Source organism: Tachyglossus aculeatus, chromosome 5 (genome assembly GCF_015852505.1).
Source record: "Tachyglossus aculeatus isolate mTacAcu1 chromosome 5, mTacAcu1.pri, whole genome shotgun sequence".
In the NCBI taxonomy this organism is placed as follows: domain Eukaryota; kingdom Metazoa; phylum Chordata; class Mammalia; order Monotremata; family Tachyglossidae; genus Tachyglossus; species Tachyglossus aculeatus.
In genome coordinates, this window is record NC_052070.1 from 40,708,881 (window position 1) to 40,731,801 (window position 22,921).

General features: G+C 49.4%; 1 protein-coding gene across 1 annotated transcript in view; it reads right to left on the bottom strand.

Annotated features, from left to right (window-relative positions):
- MEGF6 (multiple EGF like domains 6) overlaps positions 1-22,581 on the bottom strand; it is a 96,645-nt gene extending 74,064 nt beyond the window's left edge. The window contains exons 1-2 of the mRNA XM_038747473.1: positions 22,406-22,581; positions 3,248-3,370 (exon numbers count right to left, since the gene is read on the bottom strand). Coding sequence (XP_038603401.1) covers positions 3,248-3,370; positions 22,406-22,571 — 289 coding nt within the window. The 5' untranslated portion in view covers positions 22,572-22,581. The remainder of the gene's footprint in view (positions 1-3,247; positions 3,371-22,405) is intronic.
- Positions 22,582-22,921: the final 340 nt, after the last annotated feature.

Here is a 22,921-nt window from a genome sequence, read left to right on the forward strand (position 1 = left end):
ATGAGTATGAGCCCCAAGTGGGGCAGGGACTGAGTCCAACCTAATTAACTTGTAGCTACCCCAGGGCTTAGAACAGTGCTTGGTAATTAGTAAGCGCTTAACAAGTACCATTATTATTATTAGAGAACCCGCTCAGGTTCCCCCGGTCCCCACCAAAGGGGCCAGAGATAATGGTTCTCAGCTCTACAGTGCCCCCCAGTTCCAACCTCTCCCCTACCCAGGCCAGCAGAGTGTGGCTTGATAACCTCACAGAATATGGCCCTACTAAGCCAGAGCCTTTGATGTGTCTGGCATTGGCCTGGGCTGGGCCTAGGCAGATCCAGAGGCCTGTTCTCTGCTTGCAACTCTCTGACATACAGTGACAAGCACAAACAATGTTTCTAAATGGACACTCTGTTTCAGCTTAAGAACTCATCAATTTCAATTTTACAACCCTAGCCTCCTTTATGGCACTGGTTCTGAGAATCGTCTACAAAACACCATACAGCACTTCTGTGTTTGTGTATAAGTTCATATTATGATTATAAATATAAAACATATAAACATTCATGTATAAACATGTACATATATAAATACACACACATATAAATATCTGGGATTTTTTTACATGGTATTTATTAAGTGCTTACTATGGGACAAGCACTATACTAAGCACCAGAGTAGTTATGTTTTTTTGTTCTTGCTTTTTATGGTACTTGTTAAGCACACTAAGTGCCAGGCACTGTACTAAGCACTGGGTTAGAAACAAGATAATCAGACTGGACAGAGTCCCAGTCCCACATGAAGCTCACAGTCTATATAGGAGAAGGATTTTTTTTTAATGGTATTTGTTAAGTGCTTACTGTGTGCCAGGCACTGTACTAAGCACTGATTTAATCCCCATTTTACAGATGAGGAAACTGAAGCACAGAGAAGTTAAGTGATTTGCCCGACATCACACAAAGGAGAAATGTCAGAGCTGGGATTAGAACACATGTCCTTGGCTTTCAAAGTTGATGTTGCTGACAGTAAGATCTGTCCATGTGTACAAGTGTAGCTGAAAAGACTGATGGCAGATTTATACTCCCTCCTGCTTTGTTGGCTCATGGGATTCTCACATACATAGCCTGTCTCTGTTTATGATCCTGCCTGTTTCCATCTCAATTTTTTCAAATCCTTTGTTCAAGGAATCCAGCCCCTCTCTCAATCGCTGCCCGCCAAGCTGACTTTTCTTCTGTGGTGGTCTTCCAGCACTGCTCTGCTCTGCCTCATCGTTTGAGACTGGGCTCCAGTGGAAAGGAAAGGAGGTGGAAATCAGAGGGGAGAGGGAGGTGGTGTGTGCTGGGGAGAATAGGGAGGGAGAAGGGACTGGGGGGAGGGCAGGGCACAGGGGGCCTGGAGCCGAACCAGTGCCCTGCAACCACTGAAGGGATAGGAATCAGAGATGAGGCTTTCTGAAAGAGTCCAGCAGAATCACACCCAAATGGGCTCAAGTGGGGAACAAGCATCTTCTGAGCTCTAGGGGTCCTAGAGGTTGCCAGCTCTGTAACCCAGATCTGCTTAGATCCTTGAGAGGAAGAGACAGGCTGCAAGAGTCTGTTAGAGTCTGTTATGTGACCCCCTTTCCTGCCACCCCAAATCCTCTCCTGGGCACTGCTCCATTTCCCTTGCCTACCTACTCCACCTCCTTTCCCAACCCAGAGGACTCTGGGCTGCTACAAACGAGACTGACCACTTTCAGCTCAGAAGACTATGGGAATGATTGAGCCCATTATTAAGGGAAGGGGCCAGACTGGGTGAGTGTCTGTAGCTTCTGAGTCCCCTAGAAGAGAGGAGTGAGGGTACCAATTTTCCTCTCTCAGGCCGGGCTGCAGCATGAGCCTACCCAGAGGCATCCAGATGTTCAGGTGGGCCCCTCCCTACCCTAGTGGTCTATGACATACATATCTGAAACTTATTTATCTCTATTAATGTCTATTGCCACCTCTAGACTGTAAGCTTGTTGTGGGCAGCGAACATGTTTACCAACTCTGTTATATTGTACTTTCCCAAGTGTTTACTACAGTGCTCTGCACATGGTAAGCACGCAATACTTTTTAAAATTTAAGCGCTTACTGTGTGCCAGGCACTGTACTCGGCACTGAGATAGATGCATGATAATCAGGTTGGACATAAGCTCATTCTGTATTCTATAAGATCATCCTCTAGACCGTAACCCTGTAGACACAGGGAACCCTGTTTACTGTTATATTATACTCTTCCAAACACTTAATACAGTGCTCTGCACACAGTAAACATTCAATAAATAAGATTGAATGAATGGACACAGTCCATGTCCCACATGGGGCTCCAATCTCAATCCCCATTTTTCAGATGAGGTAACTGAGTTACAGAGAAGTGAAGTGATTTGCCCAAAGTCACACAGCAGACAAGTGGAGGAGTTGGGATTAAAACTCAGGTCTTTCTGCCTCCCAGGCCCATGCTGTATCTACGAGGACATGCTGCTTCTCTAATTCAGATAAATAAATAAATGAATAAATTAATAAATAGGAGAAGGAGCACGGAGAATTGGATAGAGCATGGGCCTGGGAGTCAGAAAGACCTGGGTTCTAATCCCGGGCTCCACTACTTGTCTGCTGTGTGACCTTGGACAAGTCACTTCATTTCTCAGTGTTCCAGTTACCTCATCTGTAGAATGGGGATTGAGACCGTGAGCCCCACATGGGACAGGGGCTCTGTCCAACCCAATTTGCTTGTATCACCCCAGAGCTTAGTACAGTGTCTGGCACGAGGTAAGCGCTTAACAAATTCCACTATTATTATTATTACTACTACTAATAAATACATAAACACAATTTATTGACACCCCAGATTTCCTCTCGCTTCCCAGAACCAGAGCAGAAATCCCCACATTGTTGCTCAGGTACAGTTGGTACAAGTTCTCTGAACACACACTGAGAGAAGAGAAGGTTCCGCTACTTGCCCTTTGCCCTCTGCCTACCCCTGCCCATATTTGACTGGAATGGCTCTCCAGAGAAGCTCAATACCCCCAAGGAGGCCCCTAGGACCGTCTGACTGTCCCGGGACAGACCAGAGGCGGGAGGCCGGGGGGAGAAGGAGTTGGTACCACAAGGAGATGGTCGAAGGACGAGCCCCTGGCTCCTCGCCTGACCGCCCCCCCGTACCATGGCCCCTTTGCATGCCTCCTCCGGCGGGGGGCTCCGCTTCCTCAGGGGCTTCCACTCACCCCCGTGATGGCCCCACTCACCAATGCAGGTGCGGCCATCCATGTGCAGCCGGGAACCGGGTTTGCACTCGCAGTGGTAGGAGCCGGGCGTGTTCACACACCTGTGCTGACAGCCACCATTGTGAACCAGGCACTCGTCCACATCTGTGGAATGGAGAGACAGAGAGAGAATGAGAGAGAGAGTGGGGAGGGGAGACCAGGTCAATCCACACAGGCACTGTGGCAGCTCCGCTGATGCTGCCCCCCGGCAGGCGGACTCCTAGCCATCAATTAATCAATCGCATTTACTGAGTGCTTACTGTGTGCAGGGCACTATAATAATAATAATGATAGTATTTATTAAGCGCTTACTATGTGCAAAGCACTGTTCTAAGCGCTGGGGAGGTTACAAGGTGAGCAGGTTGTCCCATGTGGGGCTCACAGTCTTCATCCCCATTTTACAGATGAGGGAACTGAGACCCAGAGAAGTGAAGTGACTTGCCCAAAGTCACACAGCTGACAAGTGGTGGAGCCGGGATTTGAACCCAAAGGGAGACCTTTGACTCCAAAGCCCAGGCTCTTTCCACTAAGCCACGCTGCTTCTCTATACTGCTTCACTATACTGCTGGGCTCTCCAAGAATTTCTGGAATCTTCCCCCTATCTCTGAATCCGTGCAGGACCAACAAATGAACAAATCATCTGGGAGCAGTACAACCCCTGCCAGCCCTCACAACTGCCACCTCCCCCCCGGCCACCCACTGGCTATATACCTCGAGCTCAGTGGAAGGACCTCATCTCTTCCTTAAGCGTGGAGCAGAAACACCCGACTCTTGGTTCAAGGCTGCCCCAACACCTCTCCCCATTTCATGATTCTCTTCTCCCACTCCACCACCAGCTCACACTCTTATGCTCTGAGCCTGGTCAATCCCCCAGCTCAAACACTTCATTTTTCCCATACTCCCCTTTTCACCAGGCCTTGCAGTCCACTTTCCCAATCTATCAATTATTCAATCTCTTACCACAGTACTCTGCACACAGTAATCACTAAACGAATACTATTAATTGATGGATTGTCATTCATTGATATATTTACTTGGGTCTGTTATTGATGCTTATTCTCTCACTCTTAACTATGATCTATTCACCAATTTAATCTACCATTTTCCCCATTAGACTATAAGAACTTAAAAACTCAGAGGCATGGATTACATTTTGGACTTTTTTTGGCATGCTCCTCATGGAGTACAGTGCTTAGCACACAACAGGTCCACCATCCAGTGCTCTGCACAAAGCAGGTGCTCTGTCCAGTGCTCAGCACACAGTAGGTACCACATCCAGTGCTCTGCACCATCCAGTGCTCTGTGAATACTGTTGTTTCTGTTGCTCCATAATTCCTGACATTCACTCCCTGTAGAGGTGCAGGCTAGGGACAGATGGGGAAATTCACAGTCCAGGTAGGTGAAGAGGGAAATGATTGTGTTTGAGATGAAAGGGAAAGAGAACTTGGCGAAGAGATAGGCTTGTGAAGCCATGCCACCCAATCCTCCCCAGCAGACGAGTGGCTTTAAGCCCACCACATGCCACCCCACTTCTACATGGGGATAAAGCAGATGCATTAGACTTTCTCCTGAAAGTCAGCACATTCCTGATTTTCTTCAGCCATGGTGTGTCCCAGCAGGGCGGGGGTGGGGGATGGGCCTCCCAGTCTGAAAACTCTCTAGTGCCCAGGCCCCTTCCAGCATGCACAGACTAGCTTTTCAAGCTGGCCCTCCCTCCCGCCCTGGCTCACAGCCACCTGACCCGCACCTGGCATAGCAGAGAGCGAAGGCCCCATGGGGAACACTGTGGATTGAGGTTATCAGTCTCCCCTCTCTTGGCATGGGCACCACAAGGTTTGGTTCGTGGGTTTTGCTGCCAGTTCACGAAGCCCTGCACCTTCCCCCAAAACCTGAGTTTCGGGGGGCAGGGGGCAGGCTCTCCTCCAGAGTGTTTTCTGGCTCCCCAGCTGAGACCGTTTCAGGCCCGTTGTCAGCTGGGTGGGGGCGAATGGGGGCTGAACTCTGCTTGGCTTTTCCGGAGGAGCAGGGGACCCAATCGACTGGCATAGGCAGATGGCCGAGTGTTGGGGTTGTTGCCGGCCGGCGAGACCTGTTCCTTCTTTCTGTCATTCACTATCTGTTTGATCCTTGTTCTTCTTCCTGAGCCTGATGTTTGTGTATGTGGTTCTTCCTGTCTGTCTCCGCGGTTAAAAATTATGGTATTTGTTAAGTGCTTACTGTGTTCCAGGAACTGTACTAAACAATTAGGTTGGACGCAATCTCTGTCCCACATGGGACTCACAATCTCAGTCCTCATTTTACAGATGAGGTAACTGAGGCTCAGAGAAGTGAAGCCCAAGGTCACACAGCAGACAGTGGCAGAGTCGGGATTAGAACCCATGATCTTCTGACTCCCAAGTCCATGGGAGAGTACTGTATAGTTAGCCAATGTGATTCCTGCCCTCAAGGAGTTATCAATCAAGCAAGAGAGGTACTAAAAATAAACTGACCCAAGAGGTAGGGATTCCTGGGTCCACTGACCGGCCAGTGGCTGTCTGGTCCAGCCTGCAATTCTAGAGGAAACCATGTGGTTCACTGGAGTCACTAGGATGATGAATCCTGTATCTCTTTCCTAGAGAGAACCAGCTGAAGGAGGAGAGGATGCATCCCATCGCCTGTCCCCACCCATCCGCCACCCTCCTACCGTCCGGATGTCCAACTGCCAGTGGTGAGGGCTGGCTACCTAACTGCCCAAGGTGCCAGGGACATCGCAGCAGCAGAGCCTGAGGCAGAAAGCTATCTCCTCCGTGGCATTCTAGGCTACCCCAGTGGGGCACCTGGCCATAGTAATGGTATTTGTTGGTATTTGTTAAGCGCTTATTATGTGCCAGGCACTGTACTAAGCACTAGGATGGATACAAACAAATCGAGTTTTACACAATCCCTGCCCCAGATGGGGCTTCACAATCTCAATCCCCATTTTACAGATGAGGTAGCTGAGGTACAGAAAAGTGAAGTGACTTGCCCAAGGTCACATAGCAGACAAGTGGCAGAAGCAGGATTGGAACCCATGACCTTCTGACTCCCAGTCCCTTGCTCTATCCATTATGCCATGCTTAGAGAAGGCCACTACAGGAGCCACTCTCCTCACTGATCACAGCCTCGCTGGCCAACCACAGCCACCCTGGTCACCTGAGGCAAGGATCTGCTTGATAAAAATATAAAATCCTCTCCTCAAGCACCACATAAATCCCTTGGGGGTTACAGGCTTCCCCACAATAACATTCTGAACTGCAGTACACAAAACTCTAAGGGAAGCAGTGTGGCTTGGTGGAAAGAGCACGGGCCTGGGAATAAGTTCCAAACCCAGCTCTGCCCCTTGTCTACAGTGTAACCTTGAGCAAGACACAACTTCTCTGTGCCTCAGTTTCTTCCTCTATAAAATGGAGATTAAATCCCATTTCCTCCTTCTTAGACTGTGAGCTCCATGGGGGACAGGGACTGTGTCCAACCTGAGTATCTTGGAAAGCCCCCAGCACTTAATACAATGCTTGGCACACTGTAAGCACTTAATACCATAATAATTATTACCATTATCATTGTACTTACAGGTCTGTACTGCCATGGGAACCCACACAAACTATTTCCTCAGCACCTGTGGCCAGACAGGTTGATGTTGTCAGATACACATTTTCCTAATTCCCTAATGGCTTTCTAGCCAAAACACCTGGTGAAAGCACCCACTAAGGAAGAGCTTGTCTATTACTCCTTGAGATATCCCTGTAGTTAACCTTAGCTTACCTATTTCCTTCCCCTTCTCTCCCCTCTGAAGTATTTTGACTGACTTGATAGAGTGAGGAAAACCCAATTCAGTTGAACATTAAATAACAAATCTCTTTAGGGTAGATAAGGATAGATCTGTTAGCATCAAGGGACTTTTGGCGGAATAAGATGTGAAAGATAACACTGAAAATTAAGAACTGTATTTACATATGTTAAAAAAACTGGACTCCAAATAGTTTGGTATTAGTAGATATTTCTATTGCTATTTGACCATGTAATAGTTTTGACTGTGCTTCTATCACTTTTTAAGCAGTTGGGGCACTTTGGAGATCTTGGGAATGCAATGACATTAATAATAAATGCTTACTATGTGCAAAAAGTCACAGCTCTAAGTGCTGGAGTAGATAAAAGTTAATAAGGTAAGACATATTCCCTGTCTTAAAGGGATTAACAGGGAGGGAGAATTTGTATTTTGTCCCCCTTTTCCAGGTGAGAAAACAGATTCAGAGAGGTGAAGTGACTGGACCAAATTGACCCAGCAGACAAGTAGCAGAGCTGGGACTTGATCGTTAGTTTCCTGACTCCCAGTCCCATGCTCTTCCTACTAGACCACACTGCCTTACACACTTTATATGACTCCCTTTGGGAAATGAGTCTTCATTTAGGACTCTTCACTTTCATTCATTCAGTCATATTTATTGAGCACTTACTGTGTGCAGAGTACTGTACTCAAGTGCTTGGGAAAGTACAATACAAAAATAAACATTGACATTCCCTGCCCAAGACGAGCTTACCATCATGCAATCAAAGAGCTCTCACTGTGGCACAGCAGCATTCAGCTTGGAGATGAGAGGGCTGAGAAAGGTCTCAGTCTTCTAGTTTAGAAAGGGCACAGATGGAATATGTCAGTTTATTGTTACATTGCACTCTCTCAATGTTTAGTACAGTGCTCTGCGCACACAGTAAGCTCTCAATAAATATGATAGACTGACTAACTTTTGGAGGAAGGGGTGAGGTGAAGGCCTACTAAAAAGTGGGACAAGAGAGAATGCTCTTAAGAAAGACCCAGAGAACTTCCTGGGGGTGGTGAATAGCCCTACTTACAACATGAGCCTCATGCGGGACAGAGACTGTGTCCCACCTAATTGATCTGTAACCGTCCAAGAGCTTGGACACATAATAGTGCTTAACAAACACCATTTTAAAAAATGTCCGAAATGTATTGCCAATGAGCCGCCCTCACGGACTTCCTTTCTCCGGTAGATTGTTGTATTCTCTCCAGGGAAGAAGCGATGGAATGAAACCTCTTAGTTGGAGCCTCATATACCAGGCCTGCACAACCCAATACCGAGTAGTGCTGACCGGGAAGTTGGGCTAAAGGCCTCCAAGATCTCTTGGCTCTTGGCTGAACCATCCAGGGCTGAGGCTCTGACTCTCACCTCACAGACCAACTGGGTCCTGATTCAAACCCAGGAAAACCTATCCTGGTACCCAGTAGGCTCTTCTGACACCATCCCTCCAGGGCGAATCATTTCAATCTTCACTTGTTTAGCAATATATCCCAAGCCTGCTGCCCCCGGCGGTTGGAAAAAATTGCTGGCTCCTCATTCCCCAATTTTTTGTTCCATTTTCTTCATCCTCAACAGGGACGGCTTCATATTTCTCCTGAAGTGGCTTCATTCCAGAAGTGGCTTTCAGGCAGCTGCCAGCAGAGCTCGGATCTGTCTCTTCCAATGACTTCCAGATCCCACGGGCTCCCTGCACGAGCCAAACAACTTATTTTCCCAACTTCTCACTGGAAAGCCCGCCAGGTGGCTGAGCTGCAGACCCTCAGGGAGAGAGCGAGACTGAACCTAGGCCTGCTCAGTCCCTTTCCTGGCTAATTCTGGCCTGTGCTGACCTGCCACCCGCCCCCAGACCCATACAGAGCAGGGGCCTTAGGAAATGGTGATTGGCATTGGGTCTTGGGAGTCCATTCATCGAGCCCCATAAACAGCAGCTTTTCCAGCCAAGGAAACACTAAAGAGGTGCAAATGGCATTTCATTTCCCTCCAAGCAACAAGGAACATTCTGAAACAGGAGCTGATGACATTTCCACCATCTTCATGTGAGAGATTCAACCTGGACAGGAACCAAGGGGAAAGCTACAGGATTTGAGTGGAACACGATCTTTCAGGATCAACAGCATGTACTGGTTGCCTACTGTGTGCAGAACACTAAGAAAAGGTGCCTACTGTCTTTGGGGAGCTGGAGTGGGTGCCACCTGTGTGTTGGGTGCTGTATTGGGTACCGTCTTGGTACAAGGCTCTGTACTGAGTGCTGTTTAAGTGGGCTGTTGTTCTGAGATCTGTCTGGTTGCACTGTAATCGGTGCCACATGTGAGCAGGGCGCTATACTGGGTGCCAACTGTAACTGGATGACAACCAGAACGGCACCCTTCTGAATACCAGCAATGTGCAGGGTGCTGTACAGGGCACAATATCAGTGTGGCTTAGTGGATAGAGCACAGGCCTGAGAGTCAGATGGTCATGGGTTCTAATCCCAGCTCCACCACTTGTCTGCTGTGTGACCTTGGACAAGTCACTTCACTTCGCTGGGCCTCAGTTACCTCAATTGTAAAATGGGGATTAAGACAGTAAGTCCCATTTGGGACTAGACTCTAGACTGTAAGCTCGTTGTGGGAAAGGAACATGTCTGTTTCTTCTTGTACTGTACTCTCCCAGACACTTAGTTCAGTGTTCTGCACACAGTAAGTGCTCAATAAATACTATTGAATAATTGAATGAATGAATGACAGGGACTGTGTCCAATGCTTAGACCAGTGCTTGGCCTATAGTAAGCCTTTAAATACATAATTATTATTATTATAAGGTACTGTACTGGGCAGAGACTATGAGCAAGTGCTGTTCTGGGTGTCATCTGTGAGCAGAGTTCTGTTTCTGGGCATCTTGTGTATATAGAGCGCTGTACTGAACCCTGTCTATGGGCTGTACTGAACCCTGTCCTGGGTATCTCTGTGCAGAGCCCTGTAGTGGATGCTGTCTATGTGCAGGGCACCTTACTAGGCATTGTCTGTGAGCAGAGGACTCTTCCAGGAGCAGCCTGTGTGCAAAGCACTGCAGTGGATGCCACCTGTGGGCAAGACACTTGGTGCCTTCTGTTTGTCGAATAATGTCGGGCAGGAGCTGGCTCTGCCAGGAGTCTGCTCACTCTCCAGGGAATATTGGATTCTTCTCTGTGCACTGCAGGTACGTTTCTCTCCCTTTTCTACACCAGTAGTTGCCAGTCTCCAGGACAAACTCCCAGTGTTGGCTTTCATTTCCTGGATTTCTCCAAACCATCCCCGGCTTTCCAGGAAGGCAGATCTGAAAGCGGGCCCTGCCCAGGCCAGTGGCGGCGGTGGAACAAAGAGGAAGATCACAGGAGCCCTGAGGCACGAGGCAGAAGGCCAACCCCTGCTAACTGGCCCGGGGAGGATGCCAAAGCATGTCCATCTGCTTCCTCCCACCTCCAGGGCCTCCCGGTTCCTGGGTGGCCGGGCCTGTCCATGATCTGTCAGTCTATTGGCAGCCTGGTGGTGCATTGGCTCTTTCCTCCATTCACCGAGCCCACTGCTGGGTTCTCTACCAACACTGGCATTTCCTCTCATGGGTGTGGTGGGTGCAGGTGGGCTCTGCCCCAGATGCATTCGGGGTTGTTTCCAGGGACCTCTTCTAAGCTAAATAATGATAATAATAATGATGGTATTTGTTAAACACTTAGAACTAGACAAGCACAGTTCTAAGAGCTGTGGTAGAGACAAGCTAATCAGCTTGGACACTCATTGTCCCTGTCCCAAATGGGGCTCACAGCCTTATAATCCCCATTTTACAGATGAGGGAACTGAGGCACAGAGAAATGAAGCGACTTGCCCAAGGTCACACAGCAGACTATGGTTGGAGCCAGGATTAGAACCCAGGTCCTTCTGATTCCCAGGCTCATGCTCTATTCACTAGGCCATGCCGCTTATCTATGGGATGAGAGGTCTACTCCCCCTAACCACTCAGAGGCTGTCAATCAATCCAGGGTATGTAGCAGGCACCTGCTGGGAGTGGAGTGATTATCTGGGTGCTTCCGTGTCTGGGGTGTGCAGAGCACTGTACTGAATATCTACCGTATGTAGAAGGCTGTGATGGGTACCTACTGTTTGCAGAGCCTTAATCTGGGTGCCTGCTGAATGCATGGTAATGTACAGGGTTCCTGCTGTGTGTAGAGTGATGTAGCAAGAGTCTCCTGGGTGCAGAGTGCCAGACTGGGTGCCTATTGTGTACCAAGCACTGTACTGAATGCCAACTGCAGGAATAAGGCTGTGCTGGATGCCTTCTGTTTGCAGAGCCCTATTTTGGGTGCCTGCTGTTTGCAATCAAACAATTAATTAATGGTATTTATTGAGCGCTTGCCATGTGCAGGACACTATACTAATCACTTGGGAGAGTACAATACAACAGAGTTAGCAGGCTTATTCCATGCCCACAATGAGCTTACAGTCTAGTACGGTTTAGAACAGTCTAGGTTGTACTAATCAATGGTATTTATTGAGCGCTTGCCATGTGCAGGACACTATATTAAGTGCTTGGGAGAGTACAACAGAGTTAGCAGACACATTCCATGCCTACAATGAGCTTACAGTCTAGCACAGTTTAGAACAGTCTAGGTTGTACTGAAACTTACAGTGTGAAGAGCACTGACCTAAGTAAGCACTTTGGAGACTACAATACAATAGTTAGCAGACACATTCCATGCCCAGTATGGCTTAGTGGATAGAGCACAGGTCAGGGAGTCTGAAGGTAATAATAATAATAATAATAATAATAACAACATATGTTAAGCACTTACTATGTGCAAAGCACTGTTCTAAATGCTGGGAAGGAAACAAGGTGATCAGGTTGTCCCATGTGGGGCTCACAGTCTTAATCCCCATTTTACAGATGAGGGAACTGAGGCACAGAAAAGTTAAGTGACTTGCCCAAAGTCACAAAGCTGACAATTGGAGGACCCAGGATTTGAACCCATGACCGCTGACTCTAAAGCCCGTGCTCTTTCCACTGAACCACGATGGGTTCCAATCCCAGCCCCACAACTTGTCTGCTGTGTGTCCTTGGGAAAGTCACTTCACTTCTCTGTGCCTCAGTTACCTCATCTGTAAAATGGACATTAAGACTATGAGCCCCATGTGGAATAGGGACTATGTCCAACCTGATTACCTTGTATCTACCCCAGCACTTAGAACAGTGCCTGGCACATAGCACCTAAATACCATGATTATTATTATTAGTGCAAAACATTGTACTGAAACTCTACTATGTGAAGAGCACTGAACTAAGCATTTGGGAGAGTACAATACAATGGAGTTAGCGGACACATTCCCTGCCCACAGTGAGCCCACAAGGGTCTCCCCTGGGCTTTCAGAAAGGGCCCAAACCCACAGAATACACAGGGCCAGTCAACTTGGCATCTGGCCTGACAGTTTGGACCAGACCAAAATGTAGGGGCCCAGGAAGAGAAATCCTTGTCAACAGGTGGGCTGAACCTAGCACCCCTCTGAGGGGCAGGCATGACCTCAGCTCTGAAGGCTCTTCCATGCTGGCATTCCTCGCATCACATCCCTCACACCCTTATTTCCCAGAAGAGTCTTCATTCAGCATCGGCTCCCACTGCCAACTCCTCGGCACAGCCCACAATCCCTCCCCTTGGAGGGTACCCACTTGTCTCTAGATCAATATGGCAGTTGTACAGAATGGGCTAGGGTGGGGAGGGCTGCCTGTGGACCTCCATGCACCTCTCAATAAATCTACAATATTTGCTGAGTGCTCACTGTGGAAGGAGCACTGTCCTGAGCACTGGGGGGAGTAGAGCCAAATCATGACTTACGTTCCTTGTCCTCCAGGGGTTTCCAGTCGAAAGACGGGTGGGGGGGCGGTAGACAGAGGAGCAGACAGACAGACTCAAGGCCTTCACTTCAGGTGCCTGGAGTCTAAGACTGGATCCCGGGAATGCTACACAGCAGTGAGCACCCTTGTCCTTTCCCTGACCCTCGAGATGTCACATCATCCTGGGTGCCAGAACAGCACCTGACTTCTGCCTCAGTGAATCCGTGGCTTTAGAATGAGGGACAGAAAATGCTAGGCTGAAATGAAGGGGGCGGTCCAGGCTCGGTGACTCTCTGTGCCTGGGACATATGTTGGGGGGGAGGGGGGCGATGGGAAGAAAACACAGGAAAGGATGTCCAGGAGGACAACCAGCAGTCTGTTCCTCCAAGCATTCCCTGGTGCTTTGGTTCAGGAGTGAGTCCCAGACTACATGTCTGGCCCAGGAGGGCACAGCCAGTGGAAGGGTGAGGAAGAAAGAGCCAGAAAGGGGCTACCAAAAACAATGAGGGGCAATAAGATTTTCCCCATCACCTGGTGCCAGTCCTGCTTTGGCCTCCAGCTGTCCAGTGGGGTTGTCTTGGATGGGTACAGGGGGTCTCTGTGTGGGCACATCCCTTTGTTGCTCTCTCTGAATCCAATCAATCTTCTGGTAGGCCAAGCTCCATGTTGTGGGACTCTTTCTTTTTTATGGTATCTATTACTGAATGCTTGCGAAGTGCCAAGCTCTTTGCTAAGAGCTGGATTAGATAAAAGATCAGATTGGACTCAGTCCCTGTCCCACAAGGGGCTCTCAGTCTAAGAGGGAGGGAGGGAGAGAGCAGGAATCATATCCCCTTTACAGATGAGGAGAGTGAGGCCTGGAGAGGGGAGGTGATTTGCCTAAGGTCACAGAGCAGGCCAGGGGCAGAGGTGCACCTACATCCTGGGTCTCCTGGCACCCAGTCCTGTGTCCCTCCTGCTAGACCGCTTTGCCTCCTGGGAACATCCCATCCATCATTTCCCTGCCCTGAAGGTTTTGGGGGATGTCATTTGAGCCTGCCTATGGCTGAAACAGTCAGACTTTCCAGTCAATCTAATTTATTGAGTGCTTACTGTGTGCAGAGCACTGTACTAAGCACTTGGGAGAGTACACGATAACAGAGATGGTAGACACATTCCCTGCCCACAACAAGCTTAAAGGCTAGATGGAGAGCATACAGTCTAGAAGGGGGAAACAGAAACCCCTTACCAGCTCTCCCTTTCCTACCTTACCTGGCTGATTTCCTTCTACAACTTAACCTGTGCATTTTGTTCAGCTCAAACCCCAGTTTACCCACTATACCTCAATCTCATCTTTCTTCATTCATTTCATTCAGTCGTATTTATTGAGCACTTACTGTGTGCAGAGCACTGTACTAAGAACTTGGTAAGTACAAGTTGGCAACATATAGAGACAGTCCCTACCCAACACCACTGGCCCCTTGCCCCATGTCCTCTCTCTGGCCTGGAACTCCTTCCTCTTCCATACCCAACTGACCACCACTCTCCCCATCTTCAAAGCCCTACTAACATCACAAATTCTTTCAAGAGGCCTTCCCTGACTAAGCCCTCACTCCTCCTATTTGCATTTATTTCTGTGCACTTGAGTCGGTACCCATTACACAGTTTTTCACCCCACCTCTACACAGCACTTATTTCTTTATTTAATTCATTTTAATGTCTGTCTCTCCCACCGGACTGTGAGCTTCTTGTGGGCAGGGATAGTGTCTCCCTACTCTGTTGTACTGTACTTTCTCAAGTGCTTAGTAGAGTGCTCTGAACACAGTAAATGCTCAATTAAGCAAGCACACTTCTGAATTCTGAAGCAGCGTGGCTCAGTGGAAAGAGCACAGGCTTTGGAGTCAGAGGTCATGGGCTCAAATCCTGGCTCCGCCACTTGTCAGCTGTGTGACTTTGGGCAAGTCACTTAACTTCTCTGGGCCTCAGTTCTCTCATCTGTAAAATGGGGATTAAGACTGTGAGCCCCCGTGGAACAACCTGATCACCTCATAACCTCCCCAGCGCTTAGAACAGTGCTTTGCACATAGTAAGTGCTTAATAAATGCTATTATTATTATCATTACCATTATTATAATTCTGCTGTGCAAAAGTAACACATTTTCACCAGGTTTCACTTTTTGAAGAAATTGGGCCAAGTCATAGAGCAGTGGAGAATTAAAATCTCAAAAGAACAGTTTAGATCAGAAAATGCACCCTGTTTTTATTTTTAATGGTATTAAGTGCTTATTTTGTGCCAGGCACTAGAATAAACGCTGGGGTAGGTACAAGATAATCAGGTTGGACTCAGTCCATGTCCCTCCTGGGGTTCACAGTCTTAATCCCCATTTGACAGATGAGGTAACTGAGGCACAGAGAAGTGAAATGACTTGCCCAAGGGCACATAGGAGACAAGTGGCGGAGCTGGGATTAGAACCCAGGTGCTCATGACTCCCAAGCCCCTTCTCTATTCACTAGGCAACACTGTTTCTCATCTCTTTTGTAACCAGGAACTGACACTCCTTTAGCTATCAATTTACTTACTCACCCACCCATCCATACATACATCCATTCATTGATCAATCATTGGTTTTGGATAAGTGCTTACTGTATACGGAGCATTATAGTAGGTCCTTGAGAGAATGAAACAGAGGTTTAAAAAAACAATCGATCAATCTACCAATTGGGTTTATGAAGCACTTACTGTGCTCAGAGCACTTTAATCAGTGCTTAGTAGATTACAATATAGCAGAGTTGATAGTGGTATTTGCTAAACACCTACTATGTGCCAGGCACTGTACTAAACGCTGGGGAGGATACAATCAATCAATCATATTTATTGAGCGCTTACTGTGTTCAGAGCACTGTACTAAGTGCTTGGGAAGTACAAGTTGGCAACATATACAAGCAAATTGGATTGAACACAGTGATGATCCCTGCTCACAAGGTGCTTACCCGATGAGCCTTGTCCTCCCAGAACTCACAGTCCAGTCGGGGAAATGGACACAAAATAATTTACAGATAGGAGGAAGAAGAGGAGACTGGAAAGCTGGACTGGTGAATAACTGAGTGCTGAAACAAAACAGTATTTCACTGTGTATGTGCAATAGTGCTAAAGGGGCTGTATATGTCCAAGTGTTGAGGAGGAGGCCTCCTGGAGGAGGATGACTTTGAAGGTGGGGAGTGCTTTGGACTAGAGGATTTGAAGTGAGAGGGCGTCCCAGGCGGGAAGGCGGGCATGAACAAGGGGTCGACGGCAAGGAAGACGAGAGAGAAGAGAGTAGTCGAGGGTAATCCACTGGGACTGCTGACTGTGACAAGGCAAAAGGGGATCATTTGGGTGGCCATTGGGATACTGCCTCAAATCACTTCCAGTTGGCACCAACCCTCCTATCTTGCCCCAACACCTTTCCTCTCCCTCCTCCTCCCCACCTCAAGCTAAGTTGGCAATTGGAGCAGAATGATGCATCTGCTATTTCCCACCTGGGAAAAGCCAGCACTGAACAGCTGCAAGTTTTGAGGTCTCCACCAGCAGAACCCAGTGGTCCATCCATCCCAGCATTCTTGGCAACAAGATACTCTACCATAGGTCCCTCATCCGTAAAATGGGAATTAAAACTGTGAGCCCAATGTAAGACAGGGACTGGGTCCAACCCAATTTGCTTGTATCCCTCCCCAACCCCCTTGCCCCACCCAGCACTTAGTACACTGCCTGGCACTTAGTAAGTGCTTAACAAATACCATTACAATAATAATGATAATAATCATGGGCTTGTGTCCTTCTGGATGTCTCAACTTCATGGGAAGGGATGGACCATCCAACATCTCTAACTTTCCCCCTAGTTACCCATTATGGACCATTTGCCAAACCTTTCATCATCATCATCATCAACAACAATATCAATGATATTGATCAAACAATGAACTGATGCTAGAGAAAGCATAAAACCCTGTCCCTTCCCCCTCTGGGATTACAAACCAAGGTTAGAAACATGGTCTAGTAGATAGAGCATGGTCCTGGGTGTCAGAAGGACCTGGGTTCTAATCCCCACTCCACCACTTGTCCGCTGTGTGACCTTGGGTAAGTCACTTAACTTCAGTTCCCGCAACTGTAAAATGGGGATTAAGACTATGAGCCCCATGTGGAACATGGACTGTGTCCAACCTGATTAGCTTTGTACCTACCCTGGGGCTTAGTGCAGTGCCTGGCTCATAGTAAGCACTCAAATACCATAAAAAAAGTAAAAGTCAGATCAATTGAAACTATTTACAAAGAGTTGGAGCAGGAGAAGAATGAAGGGTCTTACAGGAGATATGAATATAGAGGGGTGGAATAACTGAGTAAATGAATGAACAACTGATTATGCACAGAGTTGAAGACAGGAATTAAGTACATCCATGCTAAAGGTGGCATGGTTAGGACAAGACAACTTGAAGCACTGGGAATTTATGGGGAAAGGCTCCTAGAGGTGGGATTTACAGGTGTACAGTTTCCCTCATTCATGCTCTGAGAGGTTATTGGCTCAGGACTTCAGGGTCTCGTGAGTCCTTGAGCAACAGGCACATCCCATCCTTGACTCAAATGTGCTAAGTGGGGTTTGAGCTGCTCCTGCAGAGCTGTCTCTAGGTCCATGGGTTCTCTGACCACTGTCCCAGGAGTCAGGGAGTCGGGACTGGGCTCTCCAGGCCGGGCATCTTCACCCTCTCTGGCTCACTATCCTGGTGGCTGGTGATGCCTGGTGGGTTAGCTGAGCCTGTTATATTGCACTTTCCCATGTGCTTAATACAGTGCTCAGCGCACAGTAAGTGCTCAATAAATATGATTGACTGACTGACCACAACATCCCCCTGCTTCTACTGGCTTGCCAGCAGGTGGTTACTATGGATAGTTCCAGAGGAGAAAGGAAGGAGCAAAGCGGGATGCAGTATCCTGGGCCCCAGCTCCTTGCACTCACTTGCCTGTGACATGCCTGCATTTATCCCCAACACAAATCACTCTCCTTGTTCAACCTGGCTCCTGTCCCAGAGAAAAACCCTAGAACAGGCTGGCAGGCACAACAGCAGCCCAAAATAGATTCAGATTCCCCTGTCCTCCCACCAGGGAAATCCAACCAAAAAAGCCCCTTTCTCCTGAAGGGGGGTCAGAACCAGGCACAAAGCCGAGATTTTCTGTCCCAGCTCACACATGGGTAAATCTTGTGTGACTTAGTGGATAGAGCACAGGCCTGGGGGTCAGAAGGACCTGGGTTCTAATCCTGGCTCCATTTCTTGACTGCTGTGTGATCTTGGGCAAGTCACTTCACTTCTTCATGCCTCAGTTACCTCATCTGTAAAATGGGATTAAGACTGTGAGCCTCAAGTAGGACAGGGACTGTGTCCAACCTGATTAGCTTGTATTATCCAGCACTTAGAAAAGTGCCTGGCATATAGTAAGCGCTTAACAAATTCCCCTAAAAACATAAGGGAGGCAGTACCTACTCCACCCCTGTGGATACAGTCACAATCCAACTGGCAGGCCCTGGCTCTTATGGAAACACTCCCAGAGTGGCAGGATTTATGAGAAAGTTGCCAAGACAGGCTTCCAGTCTGTTCAATTAATCAATGGCATTTATTGAGTGCTAACTGTTTGCAGAGCACTGTACCAGGCACTTGGAACATAGAAAAAAATTATGGTATTTCTTAAGTGCTCACTAAGTGCCAAGCACTGTTCTAACCACTGGGGTAGATACAGAGTAATCAGGTTGGACACAGTCCCTGTCCCACATGGGGCTCACTGTCTTAATCCCCATTTTACAGATGAGGTAACTAAGGCCTAGAGAAGTGAAGTGACTAGCCCCAGGTCATGCAGCAGACTTGCATTGGAGATGGGATTAGAACCACATCCTCTGAATCCCAGGCCTGTGCTCTTGCCAAGAGGCCAGCGTGGCTGCAGTGGGTCCACAGCCCATGGGGAAGACCAAACCTTTGCTCCATCCAAGGCTCCTGAGAGTCCATTGCTCTCCACGGGGCAGACAGGGAGGTGACCGTCAGGCAGCAATTTTCTCCTTTCTTGCTTCTGCGGGGCCTTTTCTGAGCAATAAATCCAGATACTGCCCAGGATTGGGTGCAGTAAAATAGTAAGTGTAAGCTCTGTGCGGGAAGGGGATGTGTGTCAACTCTGTTATACTGTACTCTCCTGAGGCTCAGTATAGTGCTCAATTAATGCCATTGATGATGATAGTTGTACTCTTAGAACAGTGCTTTGCACATAGTAAGTGCTTAATAAATGCCATCATTATTATTATTACTCTTCCAAGTGCTTAGTATAGTGCTCTGCACACAGAAGGTGCTTAATAAATTCTACTGAGATGATGATGATTGTACTCTCTCAAGAGCTTAGTACAGCGTTCTGCATACAAGTGCTCAATAAATACAATTGTCTAATTGATTGAGTCACATGAATGAAACAATGAAACACCTTCTTTGGACTGCCCTGTCTTGCCCTTAAAATGTTCTGCCCCCTCTCTTGGCCGTGATTGTTCTTGGGCAATTCTCTCAGCGGGGCTGGGAGCCCGAATGTCTGTAGAAGTATCACCTACTCTCACCACTCATCTATCTCATGCCCATCCTCAGCAAATTATAAAGATCTGCACATTCAGACATGCCCATCTGAGACCTGTAAATCCTTTTTTTGTCTTTCTCCCAGGTTCTGGAGAACACTTTACTCCAACAGATGGCCAAAGTGGCTCACAGAGACTAGAGGCAGGGGTCTGCAGGTACAGTCAAAACTGGTGAGAACATTTCCTTACACACCATGTGGGCCTCCCCAACTCCCTGCCACACACACACACACACACACACACACACACACACACACACACACACACACACACACACGCGCGCGCTCTCTCTCTCTCTCTCTCTCTCTCTCTCTCTTCCCCCCTGCCACCCCTCCCCCACCAATGGATAAAGCATGGGACTGAGAGCCAGGGGACTTGGGTTTTAAACCCAGCTCCACCAATTGCCTGTTTTGTGACTGGGTAAGCCACTTAACTTACCCGTTACTCAGTTTCCCCAATTGCAAAATGGGGATTCAATACCTATTCTTCCTCCTACTTGGACTTGAGTCTTGTGTGGGACAAGGGCTGTATCTGGGTGGAATAACTTGCATCTACCCCAGTGCTTAGAGCAGTATTTGACACATAGTGAGCACTGAATACCATAAAAGCAAAGCAAAACAAAAAAATTACCTTACGCATACCCCACATAGGGTCATCCTTTGGTTTGAACATGATACTGTTGACACTGAGAATGTATCCACAGGGAAGAAAGAGTTCTGCCATCTGGCACATAGTGCCCTTGATAACCCAGTCACATTAGGGGAAGCAGCATGGCTGAGTGGAAAGAGAACGGGCTTGGGTGTCAGAGGTCCTGGGTTCTAATCCCAACACCACCATTTGTCAGCTATGGGACTTTGGGCAAGTCACTTCACTTCTCTGTGCCTCAGTTACCACATCTGTAAAATTAAGACTGGGATTAAGACTGTGAGCCCCATGGGACTACCTGATTATGTTGTATCTGCTCCAGAGCTTAGAACAGTGCTTAGCACATAGTAAGCACTTAACAAATACCATAATAAGAATAATTATTATTATTATTTTCTGACCCCTTGTTGTTTGAGGTGAACCTTGCTCAGACATTAATGGCTAGGAGGAGAAAGGTGTGTGGTACCAGGAAACGTGTTTGAGTTGTTTTAGGAGTAGTGGTGATGGTTTGCACTGAGTCATCCACATTCTCCTACCCAATGGCCCTATCCCCAGGCAGGGATAGTGAGACGGTTAGTGGAGAGAATGAGTGTTCTGGGGTCACAGAGCAGAGTCTCTCTGACACTTGAGAAGCCACAGACACACCATCCCTGGCCCATTTTGGTAAGCCACAGTGACGCAGATACCCAGAGAAGCTTAGTTAAAGGTTGGGGCACTATGTGCCTATTGCACCCACACACCTCCCCAGCCAACCCTCCCAACGCCATCCCGGGGCTTCCAGCTGCAGTCAGGGCTGCTCTTCTCATTGCATCGCCTTTTCTCCCAGATCCAGTTTCTCCAAGGTCCACCTCTCCCCGTCCATCCCCCTCCCCCGTCCCTTCACCATTCCCAGCCAGACAGGCCCCCCACAGGTTTTGGCAGACTCTTCTCGGGAGTGGTGACTCTCCTTCCCTCTACACCCTCTGACATCGGAGCAGGAAAGGGAAGTCCCAAGGGACCGGGGAGGGGAGCCGGTCTCCTCACTTTCTTTCCAGAGTAAGATGACCATATCCCGGACAATCACCTTTTTGTGTCCCACAATGGCACCGGCGGGGGTAGGAGGGAAGGCGATCAACATGGCAAACCTCCCAGCAGATGCGCCAACATCCCAAGCGGTTGGGTGACCGCGGGAGCCCAGCCGGCCAAAACCACTGGCTGGGCCGCCCGGCCAGCTCTCTGCGGAAGGGAGATGTAGGGGTGGGGAGGGTGGGAAGGAGCCATCCAGCCCCACAGGGTGCGAAGCCTCTCTCCCGTTCTCCTCCCCGCCCCTGAGAGCGAGTCATCCACCGGTCAGGACACGCGAGCCACCCCGGCTACCGACCCACAACCCGGAGCTTCTGTCAGGCCCACCGCTGAACCCACCCAAGGGGGGGGTGGGTGGAGTAGCATCCAACACACCGCCTAGCACAGCCCTCAGCACGGTGCCCAGCTCGGCCCCCTCCACAGCTCTCAGGAAAACACCCACCACCAGCATTGCCCCCAGGACAGTCGCCCAACACAACGACTAGCGCAAATGTCCCCCCAACCCAGCTGCCCAGCACAGATCCCCAGCACAATGTCCAGTATAACATCTAGCACCAGCACAGTGACCAGCGCAGACCTCCAGCACAACGTCCAGCGCAGCCCCCCAGCACGGTGCCCAGCAAAGATCCCCAGCAGGGCACCCATCTTGCCACCCTGCACGGCTCTCAGGACCATCAGCATAACCCCCAGTCTGGCCCCCAGGTCAGCCACCCTGCACAACGCTCAGCATAGACCCCTTCAGCGCAGATCCCCAGCACAATATCCAGCACAGCACCTAGCACTAGCAGCACAGACCCCCCCAGCCCAGCGCCTAGCACAATGCCCAGCACAGCCCGTAGCAGAACGCACCGTCCCCCGCGCAGCGCTCAGCACAGCCCCCGACACACGCACCGAGAGAGCCCAGTGCTCCTGGCACTCTCTGCTTCGCTTCCAAAGCAAACCAGCCCGGCCCGGGCATCTCCGGATAAGGGGGGCCCCAATCTCCGACACCACCGGGGGCGGCCCGTCCTCCCCAAGAGTCCCCCAGCACCCCAAGTCTGACGGCCAGCCGGCGAAGGGCAAGGACACCCTGGCACTGGAGCGCGGCGCTTCCCCCGTGCCCCGTGGGCACGACGGACTGGCGGAGCGTCGACCCAGCCGCCACTCACCCGGCATCCTGTCGGAGCCGCTCAGCGCCTGCCCCGCCTGCCCCAGGAAGCAGGGGTAGCAGCTCCTCCACAGGTAGCGGTAGTGAGTGGAGGACACCCCCGAGAACGCTGCCCACCAGCCGAACCACCAGACGGCCACCCACGCCTGCCCCCTGCCCCGAGCCATGGTGACGGGGCCGGGGAATTCCGGCCGAGCTCTAGCGGCAGCTGCCCGGGCCCCGAGGGCTTCTTCTCCTCTCTTCGCACCCGCTCCCGCCTTTATGTTGGCCCGCTCCGCCCGCCCCCTGCAGGGAAAGGACGGACGACGGCTGCCCGCCCCTCCTCTCCCACAGCCCCCTCCCTCCTCTCCTCCTCCTCCTTCTTTTCCTCCTCCTTTCCTCCTCCTCCCCCTCATTTCTCCTCCTCCTTCTTCTTTTCCTCCTCCTCATTTCTCCTCCTCCTTCTTCTTTTCCTCCTCCTCCTCCTTTTCCTTCTCCTCCTCCTCCTTTTCCTTCTCCTCCTCCTCCTTCTTCTTCT